The sequence below is a fragment of the Vulpes lagopus genome, chromosome 22 (genome assembly GCF_018345385.1).
Source record: "Vulpes lagopus strain Blue_001 chromosome 22, ASM1834538v1, whole genome shotgun sequence".
Lineage (NCBI taxonomy): Eukaryota > Metazoa > Chordata > Mammalia > Carnivora > Canidae > Vulpes > Vulpes lagopus.
In genome coordinates this window covers 24,734,617-24,748,908 of record NC_054845.1, presented here as the reverse complement: position 1 = coordinate 24,748,908, position 14,292 = coordinate 24,734,617, and the positions used below count along the sequence as shown (strand labels likewise).

General features: G+C 58.5%; 1 protein-coding gene across 11 annotated transcripts in view; it reads left to right on the top strand.

Moving 5' to 3' along the window:
- TNS1 (tensin 1) overlaps positions 1-14,292 on the top strand; it is a 184,964-nt gene that overhangs the window by 125,530 nt on the left and 45,142 nt on the right. For all 11 annotated transcript variants that reach the window (XM_041737617.1, XM_041737613.1, XM_041737614.1 and 8 more), the window contains one exon: positions 12,464-14,059. In XM_041737617.1, coding sequence (XP_041593551.1) covers positions 12,464-14,059 — 1,596 coding nt within the window. The remainder of the gene's footprint in view (positions 1-12,463; positions 14,060-14,292) is intronic.

Here is a 14,292-nt window from a genome sequence, read left to right as displayed (position 1 = left end):
TTAGCAGCGCAGTGGGGACCAGAAGCCAGGACTCCTGAGTCATAGTCCCAAGCTCCATCTCACACCCCAGACTCCCTCTGCCCTCAGGCTGGCTCACGGCCTCAAGCTGTGGCCCACTTGGCACTTGGACGGGGTAATTGCTGGTTGCCGGGCCCTGTCCTGTACAATGGTGGGTGTTTAGCAGCATCCCTACCCACCAGATGCCGGGAGCATTTCTTCTAGATGTGACAGTCCCAGCTATTTCCAGACTCTGCTCCATGTTCCCCAGAGTGGGCGGGGGGCACATCCTCTTGGGGGGGACCCCCAGCCTAGCTGTCCCCTCAGCCCTTTGTCTCTGGGGCCTTACCTCTCCCGCTTGTAGAGTGTGAAATGGTCCTTCTCTCTTTTCCTGCGTCCTGTTTCTGTGTCAGGACTGGCTGCTTGGAAACCACAACGTGCAGCCATTTAATTCCTTAAAAGAAAGAGCAAAAGAAATCCAGATTGGGGAAGATGCTTCCACAGCTGCCAATGAAAAGAAAGCACTGGGCAGGAAGGGGGCCGGAGGAGGTGACGGAAGGAGACTGGGCGTCCTTCCTCCCTGGAGGACCCTCGGCCTGATTGAGCAGCCTCTGCTGCACCCCACTGGCCCAGCTGCGGGGTCTCCCGAAGCCGGGCCTGCAGGGGAGGCGGCCTGTGTTCCATTTGCGAGTGGATGGTCTTTCTTAGCTGCAGATTCGCCCATAACTGTTCTACTTTGTTTGCATGGCCAGACCTGGAGACCTTTGAGGGTCTAATGTCACAGGGTTTCCAGCGCCCTTTGGGCATCCCCCTCGTGTGTCTGACTCAGCTCTGGCAGCGGACAGGATTTCCTTCCAGGATCTGGGGTTCCGGGTGGTAGTCTCTGCTCCAGTCCTGACCCAATATGCAAGTGGGGGAGACTTGCCCACCCTGAGTCTGATGGCCCACCTTGGGGGTGTGTGTGTGTGGGGGGGGGGGGCTGATGAACTCAGGACGTCCTCCGGCTTGACCATGCTGTGACTAGGGATCAGCCTGGGCTGGTGGCCCACAGCTGGGCCTCACGTGGCAAATCTGGGGTCTCAAGTCCTACTGAGCATCCGAGGGGCTCCCAGAGGTCATGCATCACATCCCTGCACTAGATCCTATATCTCATGAAACCTCCCTACCCAGGGCTGCCTCATGGGACAAGGGACACTGAGCTGCCTCGGAAGAACAAACCGTACTTTCACCTCTCAAGCTTGGCTTCGCCCATCCCCCTGTCCAGAAAGATTTTTGACTTAGCTCTATTCTGGAAAAAAAAATTTTTTTTTTCCTTAAACAGAAAGTGATAAAATTACATATATCCTTTTCTAAACCAGATCTACTACTCCCCCTGCCCCATGTTGTCCTATCTGCGTGAAGGCAGCTGACGTCTTGCCCTCCCCTCCCTTGTGGTCCTACACAGCGAAGCCATCTCTGGAGGCGGGAGGGGTGGTGGCATCTTCCGGCCTGCTGTTGGCAGCCACCGAACCCGACGGTCTTGGTATTTATTAGCTGAGCAGCATCACGTTTTCAATGTCCAAGCTGTTTCATTTGATGCTGTGATTTTTGAGCAGGGAAAGGGTGAGGCGGATGATAGGCCCTGAAGCTGAAGCATCGGGCCTGTGCATCTGTGCCCTGAGGAGATAGGGTCACCAACGTCCCTCTCAGGGTGGAGCTGGGTTAGGGAGAGAGAAGGAGGGAGCACATGGCATGGACGTGGTTGTATATACGGGGCCGCCTCATTTAGAGCATCTCTCTGTGCTGTGTGCTGGGCCAACTGCTTTAGATGCATTACGTCAGTCCTGCACTTGCACTTGGCACTTGGACGGGGTAATTGCTGGTTGCCGGGCCCTGTCCTGTGCGATGTTGGGTGTTTAGCAGCATCCTGCTCTGAGGTGAAAATATTAATATACCCATTTTGCAGATAAAGAAACTGAAGCTCAGGAAGACTAAGTAATTGGCCCAGGGTTGAACTGAGTAGTAAGTGGTCATGTCTGGATTCAAATCAGTGTCTGCTTGACTCCTAAGCCTTTGTTCTTGGCCACTGTGTTCTAGGCAGATACTGAAGTGACATGAGCAAGAAGGGCTGGGTATAACATTAGGTTAGGCCTCATTATTGAAGGTATGGTGTGGGGACACCTGGGTGGCTCAGCGGTTGAGCATCTGCCTTGGGCTCAGGGCGTGATCCTGGAGCCCCGGCATTGAGTCCCACACTGGGCTCCCTGCAGGGAGCCTGCTTCTCCCTCTGCCTGTGTCTCTGCCTCTTTCTCTGGGTCCCTCATGAATAAATAAAATCTTTCAAAAAAAGAAAAGAAAAAAAGGTATGGTGTCCAGAAAGTGGGAGGTGATAGGCCTATGGAACTCCTTGTGGCACTGTGGCCCATCTCTGTTCTTCCTCTTATTTTCCTTCTTTACTCTCAGAAAAAAGTAGTGAGAGAGGGATGGATGTTGGAGATGGGGAGGGGGCTGGCACTGAGGTGTTGGCTCAGGAGAGGGAGGAGTTGGTGGCCTGTACCTGGCACGTCCGTCTTGGCACTTTGGGGTTACAGACTGAGTGGGGTCCTCAAGGAGACAGCAGGCCCCGAAGCCCCCACTGACCTGACCGCGGACCCCAGGCCATCTCTTGCCCACTCTGGGAGCTGGGTTGGGACATTGCCTTGATGTGAAAATAAGCCACCAACATTGTGCAAATAAGAGTTAGAGTTTGCTGTCCTGCTGTCAGCGACTTCTGGCTCTTTTCAGGGCACACCACGATAAAGGAGGGGGCACTTTTGGGGCAGCTCTCATGATTTTGGCTGAGGGGCCTGCTTTAGGTCTGGGTGCTTGGGGGTGAGGGTGGATGTCACCGACACTCTGAAAAGTTATTGTCTCTGCCATTCGTGATCTTTATAGACTGGAACAAACGGAATACCAATAGCTGGTCAACTGGAGGCACCTTAGGTGGTGGCCTGGTGGATCAATGTCCTGGGCGGGATGCCCACTGGCCTTCCCAAAGTCACACCTCAAGAATTGTCAAGGTTGCCAGGCCAGAATCCAAAGCTTTGCCCTGAGGATGTAGCTTTGGGGCTCCTGCCCCCCTCCCCGCCCCACCCCCTCCAGAGACCTGCCTGGGTGACCCCTTGGTACCTCTGCTCAGGCCCGCTGTCACCTCTAGGATGTACAGGGGCTTGTGGGGTTTTTTTTTTTTAAATCTTTCTTCCTCTTTTATAAGCCAAGGAAGTGTCCTGGCTCCTAGACTCTGCCCCGTGGTGGGGGTGCTGTGGGGAAGGAGGGGGAGAGGGAGGGAAGAAAAGATTTCCACCTTATTTATTGTTCAGCAGCTGGAAAATTGTTGTCATCTGTTCTGCCTTTCATTTAGCTGAGAATGGAAAAAAAATGTGGAAAACTTTGGGGAAGTAAATCTCAGTCCCCTCGTAGGAACTGCGGCCCTTCCCTGTGTCCCGCTCGCGTCCCGGCCGCCGCTCGGGCTCCCAGGCTCTCCCTTCCCACGCGGCCGGGCCCTGGAGCCCTGGTGGCTTCGGGGCCGGCCGGGGCCGCCGCTGGCCGCCGCTCGCTCCGTGCGGAGCGCTTGGGAAGCCGCTGTGATGTCATCGGAGAACTGCGTAGCTACAGGATGATAAGTGAAGCCCTGGGGACCCAGCTGGCTGAAATTACAGACAGAGTTTTATCCCACTGGCTTCCTCCAAGCCAGAGCGAGGCGGGCTGGCCGAGGGGGGAGCGGGGAGCAGGGGAGGGGTGGTGCGTGGACGGGGCAGGCGCGCCCGGCTCCTCCCAGCCCTGACAGTCTCAGTGAGCCCAGCAGGACACACACAGCCTGGGGCTGCAGCCGCGGAGGAAAGATTTGAAACTTGAAGCACGAGGAGCCCAGATCAAATCAGAGCGGCTCCGGCTCCGTTCTCCTCCCCTTTCCGCGGCTCCGTGCAGAGGGTGAGTGTGCGCCGGGCACTCGCGTGGCCCGCGGGCCCTTGTGCGGCTCCTGCCGGTCCTGGGAGCGGTGGGGGGCTCCTGGACCGGGGAAGCCCGGGGCGGGGCGCTGGGGCCGCTGCTGCCTTCGCAGCCGGGTGTGCCGGGGCCGGCCGCCTCCCTCCTGGACTTGCGGCCCTGGGACCCGCCAGCGCCGCTGCCGGGGGCTGAGAGGTGGCCCTTGGGGGGGTCCGCGTGGGTGGGCAGCGTGTCTGAGCCGGCCTGGCTCAGGGCGTCACGGTTCACGGAGGATGAGGATGGGGTGGCGGGTGGAGGGCACGTAGTGGAGGCAGGCCCAGCCCCTGAGCCCCTCCCAGTGGGACCTTGGTTCAGGATGCCCCCCTACCCCCCCACCCCGGTCCTGTGGTCAGAGCTTCGTGGCACCCTGGGTGCTGACCGTCGCCCCGCGGGCCGCCGCGGCCTCCCATTCATGGCTTTCCCCCAACGTTGGCAGGGCTCGCAGTGGCCCGGCCGTCCTCCTGGCCAGGGATCCCTGGGTGGCCAGGCGGACGCCCTGGCCTGGCAGAGAAGGACTTGGGTTGTTGTGGGCTCGGGTGCTATTTTTACTGTCCCGAGTGCCTGTGATATCTGGTGCCCGGATAGGCTGAGGGCAGGGAGTGGGAGTGCCTGGCGTGGGAGCTGGAGGCCAGGCCGGACTCAGGAGGCTGCCCAGCAAGTTCACATTTGCCCCACAGGCGTGGGCCGTCGTGTGACCTGGGCAGGTCACTCCAGGCCCTGGTCCCTTGGGTCCGAAATAAAGGTCATGATTGAGCTTTCTGTTCCTACTTCTCTCTCTGGAGGAATTCCAGGGAGATGGTATCTGTGAAAGTGCCATGGGTCCTTCCTGAGGAAGGCCTGGGGACACATCTGTCATCATCACCCGATGAAGCCCGGTGTATTATGTTGGGAGGTTCTCGGTCCGCGGCCGTGGTTGGAGTCCCGGCCCCCTGCCCCCCCCAGACTCCGGCCATCTTCACCTTGAAGGCCATTCAGGAGAAAGAGCCCTGAGCTTCTCTGTGCTGCGTGACCTTGGTGGGGGGGATCCCCCGGCCTGCCGAGTGCCACTGTCGTCCTGTAAAACGAGGGGTGGTGGCCAGCGGATTAACTGATCCCCTGGGACCCTTCTGCCAAAAAGCCCATGGCATTTAGAAAGCTCTCTTGGCTCCGCTGACTTCCTGGAGCAGCAGGAGACAGGAGCAGCCGTGGGAGGGGCTCTGTTTCCCATTTCTGCTTGAAAGCTGACTTTCTTCATCCCCAAGGCCCACAGGCAGGAATTCGGACCAGGGCTCTGTTTGGACATTGGGCCTTCTTTCTTCCTTGCCACAGCAGAATGATGGAGGTGGCCTCCCCCCCTCCCTGGGTCCTGAGAGGCAGGTTTGTGGGTGACTCTGGGGTGGTCACTCGTGCAGGGGACACAGCCACCTGTGAAGAGATGGACAGCAGCCTTGGGAAGACTCACTGCTCTGTTGTCCGAGGTCTGAGAACGCAGTGGCTCCCCTCTGAGTGCCATCAAGCAAGAAGACAGGGGCTCTGCTTGCCACCGCGGCGCTCATCTGTCTCCGCCTGCAGGGCCCAAGGCCCCCGCCCCTCGGCGGTCCCCCTCCCAGTGTGAACCCCGGTCTCTTGGGCCGGACGTGTTGTCCGCCCTCTGCCATCCCGGAGGCTGTGTCTCCTTTGTGTGCTTCCCCTTCAGAGACCTGGGGTCTTGTCTTCAACCGTAAATCTGCGGACCTTCAGAGTCCCTGAGGAAGCCCACTCCCATGCAGAGCTCCATGCGGTCCAGAGCTCTCTGCGGCTGGGAGGAGCAGAGGGCTGCCTCAGTACCCGGCTGCCTGTGGGATGGGAGGTCGGCGTGGGTGGTCCGCATGGGGGACCATCACAGGGTCACCGGAGATGCCTGTCGCCGTTGCCACGGTGTCTCAAGAAGACCCTGGGTCGTGCCTGAGCCGTGGGACTGAGCTCCTGCACACCCCTGTGAGGTTCTGCACACCATCCTCATCCCCTCCCCACACTCCCCTCCCGCGGGCAGGTCGCAACTCAGGGGGCTCCTCTGGGCTAGACCCCACCTGCGCTCCTCCAGCAGGAAGAGTTTCCTTTTCTGTGTGTTCTCCTGTTTTTCTTGGATGGAGCCTGGCGTTCTTGGTGGAATCCCAGGTGACAGAGAGGGATCCCCAGGAGCAGCACCCTGTGAGAGATGCAGACCTCTAAATGTAAAAGTCCATACGTGGACTTTGGCCCCTTGGCCATTCACCCCTTGGCCATTATGTGAAAAATTTGTGTTTGTGCATTTTGGGGGCAGTTAGTCTGGGCTTTCACCAGATATCCCGAATGGTCCTTAGTCTGAGAAAGTTAACATCCCGTGGACCAGAGTATGACCGGGGAGTCCTGGGGAACACTGCAGGCGAGGCTCTGGCCCAGCCACCTTATGGGGACCTCCCCTGTGCCCAGCCTCCGGCTACCAACTGTGTGAGACAATACTCCTCTCTCAGGATATTTTTGCCTGCAGTGCTTTTCTTTTCTCTTTCCTATGGGAGAAGCTTGGGTCCACCTTGAACCTCTGGTTTTCCACGGCCCTGGATGGCAGTGGAGGAAGAGTGCCTCAGTGGCTGACAGGACGATATATGACTTTGGGGACAATTAAAGGAATGCAAGAAGCATTTATGAGCCACGTAACGTGTGCCAGGCGCCGTGCTGCATCCTGCAGAGCTGTCCCATACGGCCGGTTGTGCATTGAGCTCCAAGAGGCACAGTTCCCATAGACCATATAGTGAAGGGCACCCCGTCTGGAAACCAGGCACTGGGTGGAGGGCGGGGCGGGGCCAAGGGCTTTTTCTCAAGGAGCCCTCGGCTCAGTGGGAGGATGGAACATGGACAACAGTCATGACCGGCCAGTGGGTGATTTGTGTTGTGGTCGTTGTCTGCACAGGGCAACAGGGACACAGAAGAGGCTGATCTCCGTCCGGAGGATGGTGGGCAGAGGGTTAGGCCGAGGGCTGTTCCTCAGAGAAGTTCAGGCTGAACCTGGAGGAGGAGGAAGGGACTTTTCAGGGAGCTTGGGAGTTGTAGGGAAGAAACATGAAGGATCTTTCAGGAAGGGGAAGAGCGTGTGCAAGGCCCGGGGTAGGAGAGAGCCTATGGATAGGAAGAGGAGTGAAGGGTGTTGGGGGGTTTTGAGGACAACGAAGGTGAGCCTTCAGAAGGCAACCAGGGGCCAGATGATAGGAGGTATGGCGTGTCCAGCAGTGGAGGGGAGTGGGGCTTGGGCTTTACTTGGTGGGTGATGGGAGCTGTTGAAACACGTAAGACAGAATGGAGAGAGGAGAACGTAGGATGTGCCAGGCCTGGCTTCAGGGACTTAGCTCCTGAGTCCTGTCACTCAGCACCCCTGCAAGTAAGCATTGGAATCTTGCCTCACCGGGCTTGGAGGCCAGGCTCTGTGCGTTTAAGTGGTTGGTGCAAGCGGACTTGCCATCAAGATGGGGACCATCCTTCTGAGTGATGCTTGTGTCCGGCACACGGGTGGGGTGGGAAGGGGCACCTCTGGCTCCTCCATCTTCTCTCCAGAACCATGCCCCTCCGGCCTTCCTGGTACCCGGCCCCATCCTCTGGCTCCCACAATAGCCCTGGTCCTATGGGGCCCCAGGCTGGCTCTCTCCACAGCTGAGGGGGAATCTGTGACCAACGGGTTAACGTGTCCAGACCTTGCTCTCTCGGCTGCTTCTCGGCCAGGCCTCAGCCCTCGTGAAAGCTCACCTACGTCCCACACGCGTGTGGCCTTAGATGCCTCCTCACTGTGTTCAAGGAGCTGAGGCTCCCTCTGCGTGTGCCGAGGCCCCGGTCTGCTTCTAAACTACTGTGTCCGGGGTGGGCGTGATGCTGCCTCCCGTTGGCACCGCTTTGATTCTCCTCCACGTTGGTTGGTCATCACTGCTCTGGGGAACCTGTTTTAGTGATTGTTATTCTGCTGGCCGTGGACCCACAGGACTTTTGTGTCACGAAGGGCCCCCTCCTTGAAAACCTTAGTAAATCATTCACTGTTCAAAACAGACCTGCTGCTTGGACGAGGAGGGGTCGCTCCTCGCTGAATCATCGCCGAAGGAAACTTCTTTCTTGGAGTCAACCGGGCTGGCACCTTTTACTCTTCATGGTCGGAGCCATCTGTCCTGACATCTAAATAAGTGAAACTTTTCCATTAGTAAGAGAAGTGGGGGGTTGGGGCTTAATCTCAGAGTCTAAAGTGCTGACCATGGGGGTCAGGGTTTCTCAAGATAGTATCCACCTATGCAAGTCCCGGAGCCTCAGGAAAGCTAAAATACTGCTTTTTGGCCTCGCCCCAGACCTATGAGTAAAAAATCTTTCGGGGTGGGGCCCCAGAATCTACATTTTTAACACTCCTTATGGAGTCGATTCTTATGAATATCAAAATTGGGAAACAGCCACCCTAAACCCGGGTCATCCTTGCATCCCGCCTTTCTTTCCTTTTTTTCGAAGGGTGCAGGATGCACGCGTCTTTCCTTCCCTGCCTCCTGGCCCGTTGTGTGCTTCTAGCACCACGCACACCTCCGTGGGTTGCTGGAGGGAGCCGAGGGGGTGGGTCCGTGTCCAATCAGCTGGGGATTTTCCTCGAAGCTTTCCAAAAGCATGACTCGCACATCTGGATCGCGGCCGCCGAGGAACCAGGGCCTCTTGGTGCCGTGGAGCTCGTGCCGGAGGGTGGAGCCGGGGCTGGGAGCAGCTGCCGGGGAGAGTAGAAGACAAATTCAGACAAAGCAAGTGGAGCTTTGAAGAGACCGTGGGCGTCTCGGTGGCCTGGGGAGGTGGCCTAGGACACAGGACGCCCCGGTGGCCTGCCCTTGTGGCTGGGGGCTCTTGGCTACGTGTAGCTGGTGTGACCCCTGCCGTCCATCCTCCTGCTCCACTGTCACCCGTACTGGTACCCAATGCCCCGATCGGGCAGGTTCCACCTCTGTCTCCTGCGCCCTGCCCCTGGGCATCTCATCCTCACCCGCCCTGCGCCAGTCGTGCCCCCGGAGGCCGTGGCCCTGGAGGTCCCTGGAGGTCGTGCCCCTGGAGGTCCCTGGAGGTCCCTAGAAGTCGTGTCCTTGGAGGCTGTGCCCCTGGAAGTTCCTGGAGGCTGTGCCCCTGGAAGTCCCTGGAGGTCATGCCCCTGGAGGCTGTGGCCCTGGAGGCTGCAGAGACTGTGAGCTGGATCTGGTGGCCTCTCGGCTTTAGAACCTCAAAACCACCCCCTACCCCCATCTCCTTGGGCTGTTTCCCTCCTCCTCCTTGCCCTGCCCGCCTCTCTCTTTTGCCCTTCCTGCCTTAATAGATCGAAACCAACATTGTGTTCCGGCTTCTTGTGGTCCTGCTAAGTAGCACTTAAGGTGGCGGCGGTGGCCGCGCAGAAGGGAGTGACGAGCGTGTGTGTACCGGTGTGGGGGGCAGAGGGGGGTGCATCTCCCGCAGGAGGAACAGGGGTACCTGCCATGCTGGGGTCAGGCCAACACACTGGGGTTTCGGCAGAGCCCTCTCGAGGCTGCACACCCCTGGGGTGGGCCTGGGTGTCCTCACGGCCTCCCCTCGATAGGGAAAGGAAGGCCAGCGCAGGCGCAGGACAGCCCGCAGTGGCGGGAGCAGCTGGCTCCTGCCTGGAGGACTGCGATAGATGTTTCTATTTGTATTTTGCAGAAAAGAATTAGTTAAACGATCTACACGTCTTCGATTTTCTTACTCAGTCTCAGTGGCCTGGCAATTATCACTGGTGATGTGGCCACAAACAGTGGACCGTGTGGGTCTAAATTCCAGGGAAGAATAGGTTTAATATTGACGTTGTAAGAATCGATGAAGGGGCCAAGCGGGGCAAGGTATCGGGTCCTGGGAATGAGTGTGAGATCGTCCTCCCTGCCTCCCTCGGGGGATGCCTTCTTAGCTCTCTCGCCAAAAGCTCGTCTCTTAGGAACCCAAGCGAGATGCGGGAGTGGCCTCCTTTCTCTCTGAAGGAAAGAATACTTTTAGGTTTATGCTGGTTTGCACCCTCCGTGTAAAGGGGGAGCCCGTCAGCCACTCCACCCTTTGCTTTGCTGTTCCCCCCACTTCCCAGACCACATGAGGAGGAACTTGGGAGATTAAGGGGTACAGGGGATAGAGCAGCTCCCTGGCCTCACAGCGTGAGCTTCGGAGTGGGGCCAGGGCCCAGGAGTGGCCTGCCTCCTCTGGGGTCAGCAGCTTTCCAGGCTCACCGGGAAGGAAGGGCAGCTCTTCAGCTTCCCACTCTCATGGGAACCAACCCCAAGAAATCTGATGGAGGAGAGCTCTGGTCTTCAATGCCTCCCCCCGTGGAAGCTGTCAGCTGGGGTCTCTTGCGTGTGTGTGTAGCAGGGAGCCCAGTTCTTTGGAAGGATGTGGCATGAAGAGCAGTGCCTCTCTTTGGAAGGATGTGGCATGAGGGGTGTGTGTCTCTTGAAGGATGTGGCATGAGAGGCAGTGCGTCTTTGGAAGGACATGGCATGAGGGGCAGTGGGTCTTTGGAAGGATGTGGCATGAGGGGCAGTGCCTCTCTTTGGAAGGACGTGACATGAGGGGCAGTGCCTCTCTCCAGTAGCTTTGACACCTTTAGCGACGATGACAGGCCAGTCGGAAGAGGCAGTCTTCCAAGCAGTCCCTGGGGACCCCGGCACAAAGAACAGAGGCGCTGTTCTGGAGCTTAGAGCCAGCTCCGACTCACACCAGCCGGATCCCTGAGAGCCCTGGGACGTGGCCACACTCCGGCCCAGTATTGCGTGGGGCCTGCCGCTGGCCAAGGTCCCAAAGCCCCAGGGAACACTGGGGACGGAGAGGTGGTTCTGGAGAGTTAAGTGAGTGAGCAGAGCATCCAGCCCCCCGGGGAGGGGGCGCGTGGACGATGCGCCTCGCTGGGCATCGCTGTGCTAGCTCCCGTGACGTCACTGGTTGGCCTGTGGTTCGTTGAGTGTGTATGTTGATCAGGATGTTCCTGTTTTGTGGTTGTGTGATCACTTGTTTTTGGCTGTGGGCTTCTGTGCGAGTGTTTATTTTTAGAGTCTGCCACTATCTGGCCTGAGGGCTGATCCTTGGGCCTGGTGTAGGAGCTTGTATTTTGTGAAATGACTGTGGCTTTAGATTGAAGTATTTATGTTGGGGTGTTGCTGCCTTTTTATGTGTTTAAGTGACCCTGTGTGTGCGTGTGATACGAGAGACCGTGTGGAATAATAAAAATTACATGGTTTTTTGATGTTCTGATTTTAAATTAATTTCGCTTTTAATTTCGTTTTATTTTTTTTTCTTTTTTTTTTCGCCCCCCCCACCCTCAATTTCGTTTTATTTTAATCATATTTTAAATTAGTTCTGACATTGAATCCCAGCTCTCCTGTGTATCTGCAGATGAATGGCCTCACTTCTGTGGACCTCAATTTCTCCCAACCTTAGAGTAGGCATAATACTCCCGACTCACAGGATTAGAAATAACGAGTGTGTAAAGGGCACCGTGTTTGGCGCCTCGGGGGCACCTATGCATCTAGTGTGCCCCGAGAGTGCAGCAGGGTGTTTGATTTGGGCGAATTCTGGGTGTTTGACTCAGGCGATTATTAGTTGGCGTGTGTGTCCCTGGATGTCTTTGTGTCTGGTTTTCCTGTGTGTGGTTGGGGTGTGAGGGACTCTGGGTGTCTGGCTGGAGTTTGTGCAGGGTTTGGGAGGGGGCTTCCTTTTCTTGCCAGCCGGGGGCCTGCCTTTAGAGCGAAGGGAGGGGAGGTGTTTGTGCGTGCACACAAGTGTGTGTGTGTATGTGTGTGTGTCGGGGCTGGAAGCTGGGCTGCTGACTGTACAGGGTGTGAAATCACTGAGTCCCTCTGGGTGGGGAAGTTCTTCATTCCTGAGTCAGCCCTTTGGCCCTGAGCCACCCAGTGCTCACTCTTTCCTTTCAGAGAAAGTATTGCTCATGGGGTCCCCAGAGCTGTGCACAGACAAAATGACACAGGGGACACCCCTCCCTGATGAGAACATCTCCTTTCGTGTTCTGGATGCTTCCCCTGTCACCCTGGTCTCTGAGTCCCCTTTCCGGAACCCCACGAGCTCAGCATTCAGAGGGAAAGCATGTCCTCTGTGACACGGGGACTGCTGGCTTTCCTGGACCCCATCCTGACCCAGTGCTTCCAGTCTTTGGGAAGCTGGTGAGATGCCAGAGCCAGGGTTTAGACTGGGGCATCTTGCTCCCAGGACCTCCCCGCAGCACCCACCTACCTTAGGCTTCACTGCCTGGCCCTGAGGCTGTGTTGGGGCCCAAAAGCCTGGGGTCGGGTCCTTTTGTCCTCCTCTCCCACATCCCTGACCTCAGCTCTACCTTGAGTCAGGAGAGGAGATTTTAGGATCCAGGGAATGGAAGCTCTTCACTCCTTTCCTCTGGGAGAAGAGAAGATGTCATGCCTCCCACTGACCTCTGTGTCTGTTGTCCCCTCCGGCTCTCTTGCAGAGGTGGTGGGACACACTCAGGGACCCCTGGACGGGAGCCTGTATGCCAAGGTGAAGAAGAAGGACTCCTTGCACGGCAGCACTGGGGCTGTCAATGCCACGCGCCCTGCCCTGTCGGCCACCCCTAACCACGTGGAGCACACCCTCTCCGTGAGCAGCGACTCCGGCAACTCCACAGCCTCCACCAAGACAGACAAGACCGATGAGCCCGCCCCCGGCCCCTCCAGCGCCCCTGCTGCCCTGAGTCCCGAGGAGAAGCGTGAGCTGGACCGCCTGCTCAGTGGCTTCGGTGTAGAGAGAGAGAAGCAAGGGGCCATGTACCACCCCCAGCATCTCCGGTCCCGCCCGGCGGGGGGCCCGGCCGTACCCTCCTCAGGACGGCATGTCGTCCCAGCCCAGGTTCACGTCAACGGTGGGGCCTTGGCCTCTGAGCGGGAGACGGACATCCTGGACGACGAGTTGCCCAACCAGGATGGGCACAGCGTGGGCAGCATGGGCACACTGTCCTCCCTGGACGGGGTCACCAACACCAGTGAGGGGGGCTACCCAGAGGCCCTGTCCTCCCTGACCAACGGCCTGGACAAGCCCTACCCCGTGGAACCCATGGTCAATGGTGGGGCCTACCCCTATGAGTCTGCCAGCCGGACGGCACCTGCCCACGCGGCCCACGTGGCCCCCATGCGGCCCTCCTACTCGGCGCAGGAGGGCTTAGCCGGCTACCAGCGGGAGGGGCCCCACCCAGCCTGGCCGCAGCCAGTGACCACCTCCCACTATGGCCATGACCCCAGCAGTATGTTCCGCTCCCAGTCCTTTCCGGAAAGCGAGCCCCAGCTGCCCCTAGCTCCAGCACGCGGGGGCAGCAGCCGGGAGGCTGTGCAGAGGGGCCTGAATTCCTGGCAGCAGCAGCAGCAGCAGCAGCAGCAGCAGCAGCAGCAGCAGCCTCGTCCACCTCCTCGCCAGCAGGAGAGAGCCCACCTGGAGAGTCTTGGGCCCAGCAGGCCCAGCCCCCAGCCGCCTGCAGAGACCCCCACCCCCGGCCTCCCTGAGTTCCCCAGGGCAGCCTCCCAGCAAGAGATTGAGCAGTCCATCGAAGCACTCAACATGCTGATGCTGGATTTGGAGCCGGCCACAGCTTCCGCCCCCCTGCACAAGTCCCAGAGTGTCCCAGGGGCCTGGCCAGGGGCTTCCCCGCTGTCCTCCCAGCCTCTTTCAGGCTCCTCCTGCCAGCCCCATCCACTGACCCAGTCCAGGTCTGGCTACATCCCCAGTGGGCATTCCTTGGGAACCCCTGAGCTGGCCCCACGGGCCTCCCTGGCCGTGGAGTCCTTCCCTCCTGGCAGGCCTTACTCGCCTTATGATTATCAGCCATGTCCAGCTGGGTCCAGCCAGAGTTTCCGTCCAAAGAGCCCAGCCTCCTCCTCATCTGCCTTCCTGTCAACTACCCAGAGCCCTCCAGGGCCTCAGCAGCCCCCAGCCTCTCTCCCTGGCCTCACTGCTCAGCCTCCGCTCCCACCGAAGGAGGCAACTTCAGACCCTTCACGCACTCCAGAGGAGGAACCACTAAACCTGGAGGGACTGGTGGCCCACCGCGTAGCAGGTGAGAGCCTCAGGGACCGTCAGTCCTGGCAATCCCCTCCCACCCCCTCTGTGCCTTCCTTCTTTGGTCTCGGTTGGTCTTGCTGGGGGGAGGTGCCAGGGCAGCCATCAGCCCTTGGCAGGTGCTGCTTTGACCTTGGGAAGAGGTGTCAGGAGCTCACAGGCTAGCCAGCCATCCCTTCCTGCATTCAATGTCTGTTAGGCTCTATGCCAGGCATTGAGATTCAAAGACTA